The sequence below is a fragment of the Exophiala dermatitidis genome (assembly GCF_000230625.1).
Source record: "Exophiala dermatitidis NIH/UT8656 unplaced genomic scaffold supercont1.7, whole genome shotgun sequence".
Taxonomy (NCBI): Eukaryota; Fungi; Ascomycota; class Eurotiomycetes; order Chaetothyriales; family Herpotrichiellaceae; genus Exophiala; species Exophiala dermatitidis.
In genome coordinates, this window is record NW_008751652.1 from 375,777 (window position 1) to 386,876 (window position 11,100).

Genomic DNA, 11,100 nt, shown 5'->3' on the forward strand with positions numbered 1-11,100 from the left:
ACGCTGATGACTAACCTGCGCAAGGCTGAGATGCCAAGCCACTAGTGGTTGCCAGGGAAGAAAGTTGACAGTTCCACTTTCGGAAGTGTCGCAAAGCATTGTCGGCATCCGTACAATCGCAAGGAAGGTTCCGCGCCATCAGTCAACCGCCATTCGATCATTATTCTCCGATTGAAACAGACCTCAGCTGTGCGGATCATCCTCAGTCACTATATTGTATTGCTCGGCGCATGGACTGAGTTGTGATCTGATCCCACATCTATCCTCAAGTAAACAAACTTATCCACCGTCTATTCTTTCGTTATGGACGGACCTCCCTCCCCTACTCGAGTTCCTCCAAGCTATACAGATGGACCTCCTTCTTATGTCGACACCCCCATCGCGGATGAAGATACTATGAGTGTGCCCGGAAACAACTCGTCGCTGAGACTGCTCCCGCAGGGCCAGGACGAATACAGATCGTATGTGAAAACTCCCGCTTTACGCAAGTCACCCCACGGCGATGGTTCACCCAAGCGTAAACCTGTCCCTACGTCGAAAGTGTCGCATGTAACATGGAACGACTCTCCCATAGAGTCAGAACCTCGAGGCCGCTCGAGAGTGCAGTCGCCTGTGTCTTCATTGCTTGCGGAGGCCGAACAAAGCCTCAATCGCAGTCGGGAGACCTTCACTTTCGTCGGCCGTGCCCCTACACTCAAGGCTACAGTGACCCTTAGAAAGAGCCCAAAGACTGACCGAAGTCGAACATCCAGAATTTCGCCCCCCAATCGAGTCTCGCCAGACCGATACCACAGACCTGCCGCTTCGACCGCTTACAGCTCGCGTCCCGGATCCAGTCTGGGCAGAGCTCCATCGATACCACTTTCTTCATCCAATCCACGCTCTCCTATCAGACCCTCCACACCGTCTCGAGTATCGACAGACTGGACGCGACCTCCCGCCCCAAGTGTCGCCTACGAACCGCCCGACATCAACGGTAGCCCTCGGCCTGGAACCCCATCATCACAATATGGAGGAAGTCCTAGAAGGCCTCTGCCACCGGCGCCGCTCTTTTCGGCCAAGGGGGCTGCGGCCGAAACGACAATCCCAATGCCAGAGCCGGAGTCGGAAAACGATGTCTTTGTCGATAACTACTCGATAATGCCGGACAACGACCCAAGGGCAAGCTTGAAATCGGCACATTCGTACACGACTGACTCGACCTTTACGGAAGATGATGACATTACCAATGAGAAGTTGAATCATTATGGCCCAGCGCCGGAAGGAAGACAAGATAGGCGAGGCCTTCGAGAAGCACAAATGACCAAGAAGGAGGTTAGGTTGATCAATGGCGAGCTGATTCTCGAATGTAAGATTCCGACAATCCTGCACAGTTTCCTGCCTCGAAGAGATGAGCGCGAGTTCACCCACATGCGATACACGGCGGTCACCTGTGACCCGGATGACTTTGTGGTGAAAGGCTACAAGCTGCGTCAAAACATCGGCCCGACAATGAGAGAGACTGAGCTGTTCATCTGTGTCACCATGTACAACGAGGGCGAAATTGAATTCACCAGGACTATGCACGGTATCATGAGGAATATTGCGCACTTCTGCTCAAGAACCAGGTCCCGGACGTGGGGCAAAGATGGCTGGCAGAAGATCGTCGTATGTGTTATTGCAGATGGCCGACAGAAAGTACATCCTCGGACCCTGAACGCCTTGGCCGCCATGGGCGTTTATCAAGACGGTATCGCCAAGAACGTCGTCAATCAAAAAGAAGTCACGGCCCATGTTTATGAGTACACGACTCAGGTCTCGCTGGACGAGACATTGAAGTTCAAGGGAGCCGAAAAGGGGATCGTTCCATGCCAGATGATCTTTTGTCTTAAGGAGAAGAACAAGAAGAAACTGAATTCCCACCGTTGGTTCTTCAACGCTTTTGGACGCGCTCTGATTCCAAACGTCTGTATCCTCCTCGATGTGGGGACGAAGCCAGATTCGAAGGCCCTCTATCATCTCTGGAAAGCATTCGATCAAAACTCCAATGTTGCCGGCGCTGCGGGAGAGATCAAAGCCGACAAAGGCAAAGGATGGCTGGGACTGCTCAATCCCTTGGTCGCATCGCAGAACTTTGAATACAAAATCAGCAATATTCTCGACAAACCGCTCGAGTCCGTGTTTGGTTACATCACTGTCTTGCCCGGTGCATTGTCGGCTTATCGGTACCACGCGCTGCAGAATGATCCAAGTGGTCACGGTCCCCTCAGCCAGTACTTTAAAGGAGAAACACTGCACGGTCGTGACGCTGATGTTTTCACGGCCAACATGTACCTTGCTGAAGATCGAATTCTTTGCTGGGAGCTTGTCGCCAAACGCGATGAACAGTGGGTCTTGAAATTCGTCAAGAGCGCTTACGGAGAGACCGATGTTCCAGGTAAGCCACGTCCAGCCCGAAGGAGTTTCTAAGCTGACATTCTTATAGATACCGTGCCGGAATTTATTTCGCAGCGACGACGCTGGCTTAATGGCGCTTTTTTTGCCGCAGTGTACGCTCTTGTCCATTTCAAACAGATCTGGCGAACCGATCACAGCTTGACCCGGAAGATTCTCCTGCACATCGAGTTCATCTACCAATTCATTTCGCTCCTCTTCACTTTCTTTTCGCTGGCCAACTTTTACCTCACCTTCTACTTCGTGGCTGGTTCATTGGCAGATCCAACGATCGATCCGTTCGGGCACAACATTGGGAAATACATATTCGTCATACTGCGATATGTCTGTGTCCTTTTGATTTGTCTTCAATTCATTCTGAGCCTGGGAAATCGACCGCAGGGCGCGAAGAAATTGTTTCTGAGTACCATGGTGACGTATTCCATCATCATGGCATACACGACCTTTGCCTCCGTGTATATTGTCATCAAGCAACTTACGACGCACGCTCTAGAAAAGACAGACCCCAACAATCCCTACAAGCTCGGCAACAACATATTCACCAACCTGATTGTCAGCTCAGTCAGCACGATTGGACTGTTTTTCCTCATGTCATTCTTGTATCTGGACCCCTGGCACATGTTTACCAGTTCAGCACAGTACTTTGCACTGCTGCCGTCGTACATATGCACGTTGCAGGTGTATGCATTTTGCAACACGCACGACGTGACCTGGGGAACAAAAGGAGACAATGTGATGCACACCGACCTCGGCGCCGCCAAAGCTATAGGGTCTGGAAACACAGTCGAAGTAGAGATGCCTTCGGAGCAGCTCGACATCGACTCGGCGTACGACGTCGCCCTACGCAATCTGCGCGACCGGGTCGAGGTGCCCAAACCCCCCGTCAGCGAGAACCAACTCCAAGAAGACTATTATAAGTCCGTACGCACGTACGTCGTGGCATCCTACATGGTCTGCAATGCCATCCTGGCCATGGCCGTCTCGGAAGCGTACCCTGTGGGAAGCCATATCGGAAGCAATTTTTACTTGACTTTCATTCTTTGGTCGGTGGCTGCATTGGCTTTATTTCGGGCCATTGGATCTTCCGCTTTTGGTGTCATCAATATCGTCTCTGCTATTGCCGAGGGTAGAATCCAGGCCAAGTTTGAGAGGATCTTTGGAGGCGGAGACGAGCGTGGTCGCCATAGAGCTGGGTTGGGGTCTGGGTTCAGTGAGTCCGGTAAGACGGGTATCACTTCGGGAAGTGGTATGAGTGGAATGAGTTTGAGTGATGTTACGAGTAAGATTAGTGAGAAGTTTAGCTGGATGAGTGGGAAGTGAAGAGAAGAGGTCTGAGGACTCAAGACTCCCACTGCAGAAGAGCAGAGAGTTGGGGAGATTGTAATGATGGGATGATTACTGTACTTTTGGTTTTGGGTTGGTTTGGTTCAGGATTGTAAAGGAGGGGATTACCTAGGGCTAGATCATGATGACTTGGGTGTTCTTGGAGTCATTACATACCTAGGGAGCTACTGGTACTACTACAGTCTACTAGTATGGCACTAAATCGTCTTGTTGGTATGCTGGGATTCTGGAACTTGAACAAAGGGTGAAGATTCAAGTATGTGACTACAATTGTATGTGCTCTTCCGGATTTGGTCTTGTTCGTCATAGTTCTGGTTTCGGATGTGTAGTTCCCTGTAGAAAGTAGAATACGGCACAGGATAGTGCACTCTTTGTCTGTGGCTTTGCCTTTTCGTCCCTCATTGTGGACTTTTGTCATCTCTCACCCCTCAGATATGTGTTTCATTGGTTCTTTGTCGCGATGCACTGTTCATTGATACTAGTATGGCAGGTGAGGATAACAGCAGGCTTTCTAAGGACGAGACATCAGAGAATTGAAAATAAAAAGGAATAATGAATGCGCGGCGCAAGAAGGGGGAGGGAAGACCAGAGTGGTTGCATACAACAAGAACGAAGAGCTTTTTTGGAGAATGTGATGGTTGTGATGGATATAGATATAGATATACCTGGTAGATAGTTAGATATACCCGATAGATATATAGATATTCCCATGATTAGTAATTACCTACTCACCTTGAGTACCTTATCCAGTATCCATGATGGATCAAGACCTTACCTTGCCTTACTTACCTTTGTCCGGTTCCCATTTTTTTGCGCCCGCGGCTTTCGCTTGCCCCAGTACCCACAGCCATGCCCTGCCTTGCATTGAATCACTCTTTCGACCGCCAGGATCAAGAGACAGTAATTGTGACAGGCAGAGATGACGTGAAGTGGGTTTCATGGGGTTGCGCGAAGCCACAGGAGTTGATGGATCTTTCCCATTTTTTTCTTTCTTTCCTTCTCTTTTTCCTTGCCTTTTTTTGTCACTTTTTGTCGAGGTTTGTTTCAAAACAAAGTTCCGCCACCTGTGACAAAGGAAATTTGGGTGCTTCTGGGCTGGGGGGGAGGACGAAATGACCGGGGGGGTGAGTGATGGGGGTTTGGGGGATGGGGGAGGGGATTGGACTTACCTTTTGGGGGAGGGGGGAGTTTGGACTTACCTTTTCTCTCTCCCAATTGTCTCACTTACCTTTTCTCTTGAGGTTCCAGGTCAAAATGACACAGAGAGCCATTCAAGACCGCCGACGACGAGCAGCTGGAGCTGAGTTCCGCAAACGTTCAGAACGTCGCGGAGGAGACACCGTTGACGCCCGTGCGGGTCTCAGTTGTGCTGTTGGTCTCGGTGCTGCTGCTGCGGCTGCCGCTACTGCTGCCGCTGGGTCAAGAATGGCCGGCTGGCGGTGGGCTGGCAGTTCGCGGAACATACCGACGAATCGACCGCCTTGGGTCATGCGGTACCAGTCTCCTTCTTGGGAGGGATTGTTCATGCTCGCCTGCTGGCCCATGGGCTGAGGTTGAGCGTTGGAACGGCGGGCTCCACGGGGAGACGGAGTCTCGGATTCAGATCCGGATTTGCGACCTCGAGAACTGCGCTTAGATGTGCGCCTGGACTTGCGTCGGTCGTTGGAGCGACGATGTTTGCGGCGGCTCTCGGATTCAGACTCAGACTCGGACTCGGATTCACTATCGGTTGAGTCATGTCGTGCCTTGCGCTTGTTGGAACGTCGCTGTCTGCCGGGGCTGTCGGACTCGCTATCGCTGGAAATGGCTCGTGCCTTACCCTTGTTGGAGCGTCGCTGTTTACGATTGCGACGGCTCCCTGACTCACTAGCGCTTGAGTCGTGTCTCGTCTTACGCTTGTTGGAGCGTCGGTCATCGGTGCGACGATGTTTGCGACGGCTCTCAAACTCATCATCGCTTGAATCATCTCGCGTCTGGCGCTTGCGCTTGTGCTCGCCGCTGCTCGCTTGGTAGTTGCGGCTGCTAGACGGAATCACAGGTGCAGGGCCTGCGGATGGAAAGAGTGCCTGAACGCCTGCCGGATTTGGGTAGCGGAAGGTGAACTGCTGAGAGGGAGCACCGACCGGTTGGTGGACTGGCATACCCATAGTTCCTCCTGCTTGGAAGGGAGTTGGGGCAACGCGAGGCACCACTTGCAGTGGCTGTGGGACTTGCACTACAGCGGTCGAGGCATTTCGTTGCGAGAACAACGGTGCAGGTAGCACGCTGAATTGCTCAGCTAGCTGCTCTGCTCGGCTGGGTGTCGGTGAACGACGCACGATCATATCATCTGTCAGAGTCAATGGTGGGTCGAGGTCGAAGTCGAAGTCGAAGGGGTCCAAGTCGACTGCCTGGGCCAAGTTGGCGAAGGCCTGCTCAAATTCCGATTGCAACTCGGAGCCGTGCTCTTGAGGCTCTTGAGGCGTCCTACTGTCAGCAGTCAAATCTTGGAAATCGCTCGTTAGGTTGTTCCAGATGGAGTTGTCTTGCACGGCATCCCAATTGCTAGCGTCGATATCAATTGGAGATTCTGCTGTAGCCCCAGAATTGGGCAGCTCCGGACCTTCAATGGTTTCAGGAGAAGAGCCACTGCTGGGTACTAGTACAGGACTTGACGCGACATCAGCGGCTGCTTCTTCTTGGCTTAGAAAATTTACGACAGGAGCCGACCTGTCCGCGGGGGGTCCAGTAAGGTCAATGGATCCTTGTGCGGTAGCCTCTTCGGCAGCGGGCATCGGGAATGTAAATCCGAACTCATATTCGGTCAGATAAGACTCACCGAATTGAAGCAAGAAATCGGCATCATCTCTCCATGCATTCAAGTCACCGAAGACCAGCGCATTGTCGACTTCTTCCGAAGATTGGTTTGCCCATGGCAATGGTGCTTCGGCTAGCTGGATCTGATTGTCAGAGGGTACTTGAGGAGGGTTCTCTTCAGACGACGCTTTCTCAGGACTCCCGAAGGATTCCTCAGAACCAAAGTCATAGTCTGAAGTGAGGAAGGAGGACCAGCCTCCGGGTGTGGTGAAGGGTGAATTTGATCCTTCCTGGTTGGACGCCATTGGAAAGGTCTGATCGAAGAATCTGCTCTCTGCTGAAGGCCAATGAAGACACTCTGCGGATTGAAAGCCGATGCCAAGATCAGATTGAGTTCCCTTTCCGGGGGCGCTTGCAGGTGATGGTCGAAGGATGAAGAGGAGATTGGATTGATGGGAAAAGTTGGTCCTATTTATGCTGTTTCCTCGTCACCCGAACGAACACTTGCAGACAAAGATCCCTCGAAAAGTAGGCAGGAACACAATGACCCCTGAGACATATTCACGAATTTCAACAGTAACCACTGCTGAGGTCCAACGTGTTTCAGGAGAACAGTATTGCTCTTGACAAGGTCGACTGCCGGTTCTTCTATGTATCACAAAGGTCTGTCATAGGACATTTTCGTCCCAGGCGGTTGCTTTGTCAGGTCAATGGGTATCAGTTGAAAGAAAATGGTCAGTAACCCTTTCTTTCCTTCTCAGGCAGTGACTTCAATGCTGCATTGTGCAACAACAATGAGCTGCTGGATATCACAGACGATTTCACGGTAGCTCAGTAGTAGTGGCGGGCCTCGTTACCTCTGCATCGAGAGGCAGCGAGGCAGTGATATTGCCTTCCCATTCTCAGCAAATGACTGCAATGTGCGTGGATTGTGCACGACAATCAGCAACGAACCAGGAAATGATTTCGCGGTAGGGCAGTAGTTGCTGGCGGTGGTTACCTCTGCCTGGAGAGGCGGTGATACTGCCTTTCCGGAAGTCAAGTCGCCTCGACGGGAGGATATGAAAGAATCCTTGAAGCAGACTTCCGTTCTGCACAAACACCGGCACGAATCTTGTATTGCCTCCAAAAATCAAGATGATGGATGGACTCGCCATCTTTGGCGTCACAGCATCTGTGATTGTCGTTTTGTCAATGGTCGTGACCATCATCTCCGAACGGAAGCGCCATCACGCAAGACAGAGGCAACAAGCCGAAGCTATCTGTTTTCGCAGATATGCTGAGTCATGGCCAGCTCCAGCCCATCCGCGCGCAAAAGGTGGTCAAGGCAAGTCATCGCCTCGAGGAAAGGCTAACAATGTAAGTGGTAGGCCGAGCAAACCCCTGGGGGGCGCGAGCGTTCATGGAAGGACTCGGCCCCCTGCGCGAGGAGAGGTCGATCCATGGTCATTCAACAGCGCAGTGACCTTGAAGACGGTCGACCCGGCCCTGGTCAATTCCACGCTTAAGGTGAGGGACGGCGATATATTCTTTGCTCCACGCCATGCCGGCATTCAGGGTGGCCACAGTTGGGTATAAGCAGGGCAGAATTTGCAAAGCTCGATGTGCGTGGGTAGTGTTGTACCTTGGTAGGCTTGTCAAAAAAGAGATGGCTCGCTGTTCAGGGAGCCACAGCACCAAGGATACACCTGAGCTCGCTGATGACAAGAACACCACAGTCTGAGCGGAGACCCCTGTAGTAGTACTCTGAGGTCAAGGAGATGTAGAGAGTGCTGTTGAAAATGTGAAAGTCGTTTACCCCGATTTTGAATAATTAAGTTATTGGCATAATTTCAAATTGAGCCTGTCCTCCTTCGAGGAGATACAGAGATCAGTCAAATACTGCTACGGCATCATTATATGCGACGTTAGAATGGGGAATTGAGCTGTCGCCGCAATATGACGATCTATCTCAAGGAGCGGCTGATCAGCCGTCGGCGGAATTGAAGACGGCAGCGGTTTTCGGCAATTGTCACCAGCATGTAAAATCCCATTTGACTTCGCTCCACCACAACGTACAACTTATTCTTCCTCCCATTTTCTTACTGCCTACCCATGGCACTGCCCACCATGGGCGCCTCTCCAGGTGCTAACGACAACAGTGACATGGAGCTCACGAATGCCAACCCAGTCTCTGGTCCCACTCCGAGTCCGGATCAAGATGTTGCGGCTTCCCCGCCGGTCGATACCAAACCCTCGCAATTGTACGTTGCAGATGCTGTCCTCACTTGACATCAGGTGTTGATTATTCACCCTTTTTAGACATCAAGTCACAGTCGTCCTGGCAGGCTTTGTTGTCGTGTCAATGACTTGTTCCATTGTCTTCTCTTTTGGTGTCTATCAAGCCTTGTACGAAGAGATGGCCAAACAGCCAAACACGCCGTTCACCGGGTGCTCGTCAGCGCTGATCGGGCTGATCGGAACATTGGCATTATCCTTGATGACCATGGGAGGACCCCTCACCCTTAATTGGGCAAAGCTACACTCTCCGCAAGTGGTCATCAGCGCCGGAGGGATCCTCTTCGGCGTGGCATTCATCTTGGCAAGCTTCAGCCAATACCTCTGGGAATTCGCCCTCACTCAAGGCCTCCTCGTTGGACTCGGTACATGCATGTCTTATGTGCCCATGACCGCAGTGGGCCCTGCCTGGTTCGACAAGCGGCGTGGCCTTGCCATGGGCCTCATTATCAGCGGCACAGGGGTTGGAGGCATGATATGGCCACCGATATTACGTGCCCTGATTGAGCATGTTGGTTTCCGGAATGCAATGAGAGTGTCTGGCAGCATCTGCGCGGTACTGGTGGCCGTGGCAGGTTTCGCACTGGCATGGGAACCCAAGTTCGAGGACAGAATCCGTGTCGAGACGCGTCCCCTTAGAGAGAAAAGCATCCTCGCTCAGATTGTATCTTTTCCAAGGCTGGACTGGCAAGTTGAGAAGTCAAAGAAGTTCATTGCTCAAGCACTGGGCAACTTCACTCAGGCCGCAGGGTATTCAACTCCGCTGTTCTTCTACGCTGCCTACGCACAATCACGAGGCTATAGTGCGACCGCAGCAGCCAATTTTATCACCCTGAGTAATGCGGCCAACTTCGTCTCTAGGATAATCATCGGCCATGCAGCGGACAAATTGGGGCGGTTATATGCCTTGTTTGGAACCACCTTGGTGAGCGCGGTGGCCGTGCTTGGGTTCTGGTTACCCAGCACATTTTGTAACAACCGCGAAACGTGCAGCACCAAAGCCGACGTCTTGTTTTTCTTCTTCACCGTCCTCTACGGGTCCTTTGCCAGCGCTTATATCTCCTTGTTTCCTGCAACTCTCCTGGAGCTCTTCGGCGTCCAGCATTTCACAGGCGTCAATTCCGCGCTCTACTTGCTTCGAGGAATGGGCGCATTGCTCGGCACACCTCTCACCGCTCTTCTGATCTCTCAATCGACCGCGTTAAGCTTATCGAGGACATATATTCATGCTGCCATCACCGTCGGGGTCTTGATGGCGGCAGTTGCTGCTTTCAGCTTCTGGGTCAGGCTTGAAGCGACTGCGAAGGGCCAACGGAGGTGGAAAATGTGAGTCTAGAGATCATTTCCTACCCTCAGCATCGTCCTTCCCAATACAAATGTCGTGCTAGAAGTTGATATTGTACTGTATCATCCAAGATACTCTGGCATAAACTACCATCTACTTAAGGGTCTCGATAAGGTATCTTACAGGATCTCAAAGCCTCAGCTTGAGGCGCCTTACATAATCACAAAGCTCCGATTTCATCACACGTGACTTATAGGGCTTTATCTTGTGATTTTTCGGAGGACTTGTCCTATTTCAACGGGGCCTGGGGCCTCGTCAGACTATATACTTTCTAGGGGTTATACGATAGCGTACGACGCTAGTCGAGACCGAAAGACAGTCCTCGACATCTTTATAATACTTAGTACGTAGAGTATCTATTTTATTATATCCTTCTCTATCTAGACTATTAAATAGTCTTATTTATCGTCGAAGGACGTTAAGTATCTTTATTAATCTTATAGTAGAGAATAAAATAGTATTCCTATATTCTAAATACTTCGTTTCCTAAGTAGTTCTATCGTTAGAATAAGTATTTATAGTATCTATATCTTCGATATCGATCGAGATATATAGAGCGAGTATATATCTCTTATCTTTAGCTATAGAAGTAGTATATACGCCTAGAATAGTAAAACTAAATAAATTAAGAGTAAATTAAGATCGTTAAGACGGTAAATAAAGAGAGTCTATATATATAATAGTACTTATCGTTACTCTTCGAAGCTAATTCGGGATTAATCCGGCGGGGTTTTAAGAAGTATAAGTAGGCGTCTCTTATTTCTTTTCTTCTTACTTTCTTTTATATCTTTTTCTAGTCGTTTATATTTCTAAGTTCTAAGTCTTTTATTAATTAAAGCTAAATCTTCTATAACTACTATTATAGTTATTATACTATCTAGATAAGTTAGAACGCTAACTAGACT

At 50.5% G+C, this 11,100-nt stretch overlaps 4 protein-coding genes across 4 annotated transcripts; 3 read left to right on the forward strand and 1 right to left on the reverse strand.

The window, feature by feature from the left end:
- The first annotated feature begins 119 nt into the window (after positions 1-119).
- On the forward strand, positions 120-4,066 carry HMPREF1120_07981 (chitin synthase 1). The gene is made up of 3 exons (XM_009162219.1): positions 120-461; positions 753-2,416; positions 2,465-4,066. The coding sequence occupies exons 1-3, from the start codon at positions 304-306 to the stop codon at positions 3,751-3,753; spliced, it is 3,111 nt and encodes a 1,036-aa protein (XP_009160467.1). The 5' UTR covers positions 120-303; the 3' UTR covers positions 3,754-4,066.
- Positions 4,067-4,420: 354 nt separating this feature from the next.
- HMPREF1120_07982 (uncharacterized protein) lies at positions 4,421-10,282 on the reverse strand. Its single transcript, XM_009162220.1, has 2 exons — positions 4,510-10,282; positions 4,421-4,442 (listed from the first exon to the last, which is right to left on the reverse strand). The coding sequence occupies exon 1, from the start codon at positions 6,876-6,878 to the stop codon at positions 5,049-5,051; it is 1,830 nt and encodes a 609-aa protein (XP_009160468.1). The 5' UTR covers positions 6,879-10,282; the 3' UTR covers positions 4,421-4,442; positions 4,510-5,048.
- Positions 7,560-8,220, forward strand: HMPREF1120_07983 (uncharacterized protein). Its single transcript, XM_009162221.1, has one exon. It carries the CDS (start codon positions 7,711-7,713, stop codon positions 8,149-8,151), a length of 441 nt encoding a protein of 146 aa, XP_009160469.1. The 5' UTR covers positions 7,560-7,710; the 3' UTR covers positions 8,152-8,220.
- HMPREF1120_07984 (MFS transporter, MCP family, solute carrier family 16 (monocarboxylic acid transporters), member 7) lies at positions 8,421-10,570 on the forward strand. The gene is made up of 2 exons (XM_009162222.1): positions 8,421-8,816; positions 8,875-10,570. Exons 1-2 carry the CDS (start codon positions 8,668-8,670, stop codon positions 10,178-10,180), a joined length of 1,455 nt encoding a protein of 484 aa, XP_009160470.1. The 5' UTR covers positions 8,421-8,667; the 3' UTR covers positions 10,181-10,570.
- The last annotated feature ends 530 nt before the right edge of the window (positions 10,571-11,100 follow it).

Coding starts and splice junctions, on each gene's coding strand:
- HMPREF1120_07983 (XM_009162221.1), top strand. CDS start 7,711: ATGATGGATGGACTCGCCATCTTTGGCGTCACAGCATCTGTGATTGTC.
- HMPREF1120_07981 (XM_009162219.1), top strand. CDS start 304: ATGGACGGACCTCCCTCCCCTACTCGAGTTCCTCCAAGCTATACAGAT. Junction 462..752: donor GGCCAGGACGAATACAGATC/GTATGTGAAAAC, acceptor TCGAACATCCAG/AATTTCGCCCCCCAATCGAG. Junction 2,417..2,464: donor CGGAGAGACCGATGTTCCAG/GTAAGCCACGTC, acceptor ACATTCTTATAG/ATACCGTGCCGGAATTTATT.
- HMPREF1120_07984 (XM_009162222.1), top strand. CDS start 8,668: ATGGCACTGCCCACCATGGGCGCCTCTCCAGGTGCTAACGACAACAGT. Junction 8,817..8,874: donor GATACCAAACCCTCGCAATT/GTACGTTGCAGA, acceptor CACCCTTTTTAG/ACATCAAGTCACAGTCGTCC.
- HMPREF1120_07982 (XM_009162220.1), bottom strand. CDS start 6,878: ATGGCGTCCAACCAGGAAGGATCAAATTCACCCTTCACCACACCCGGA.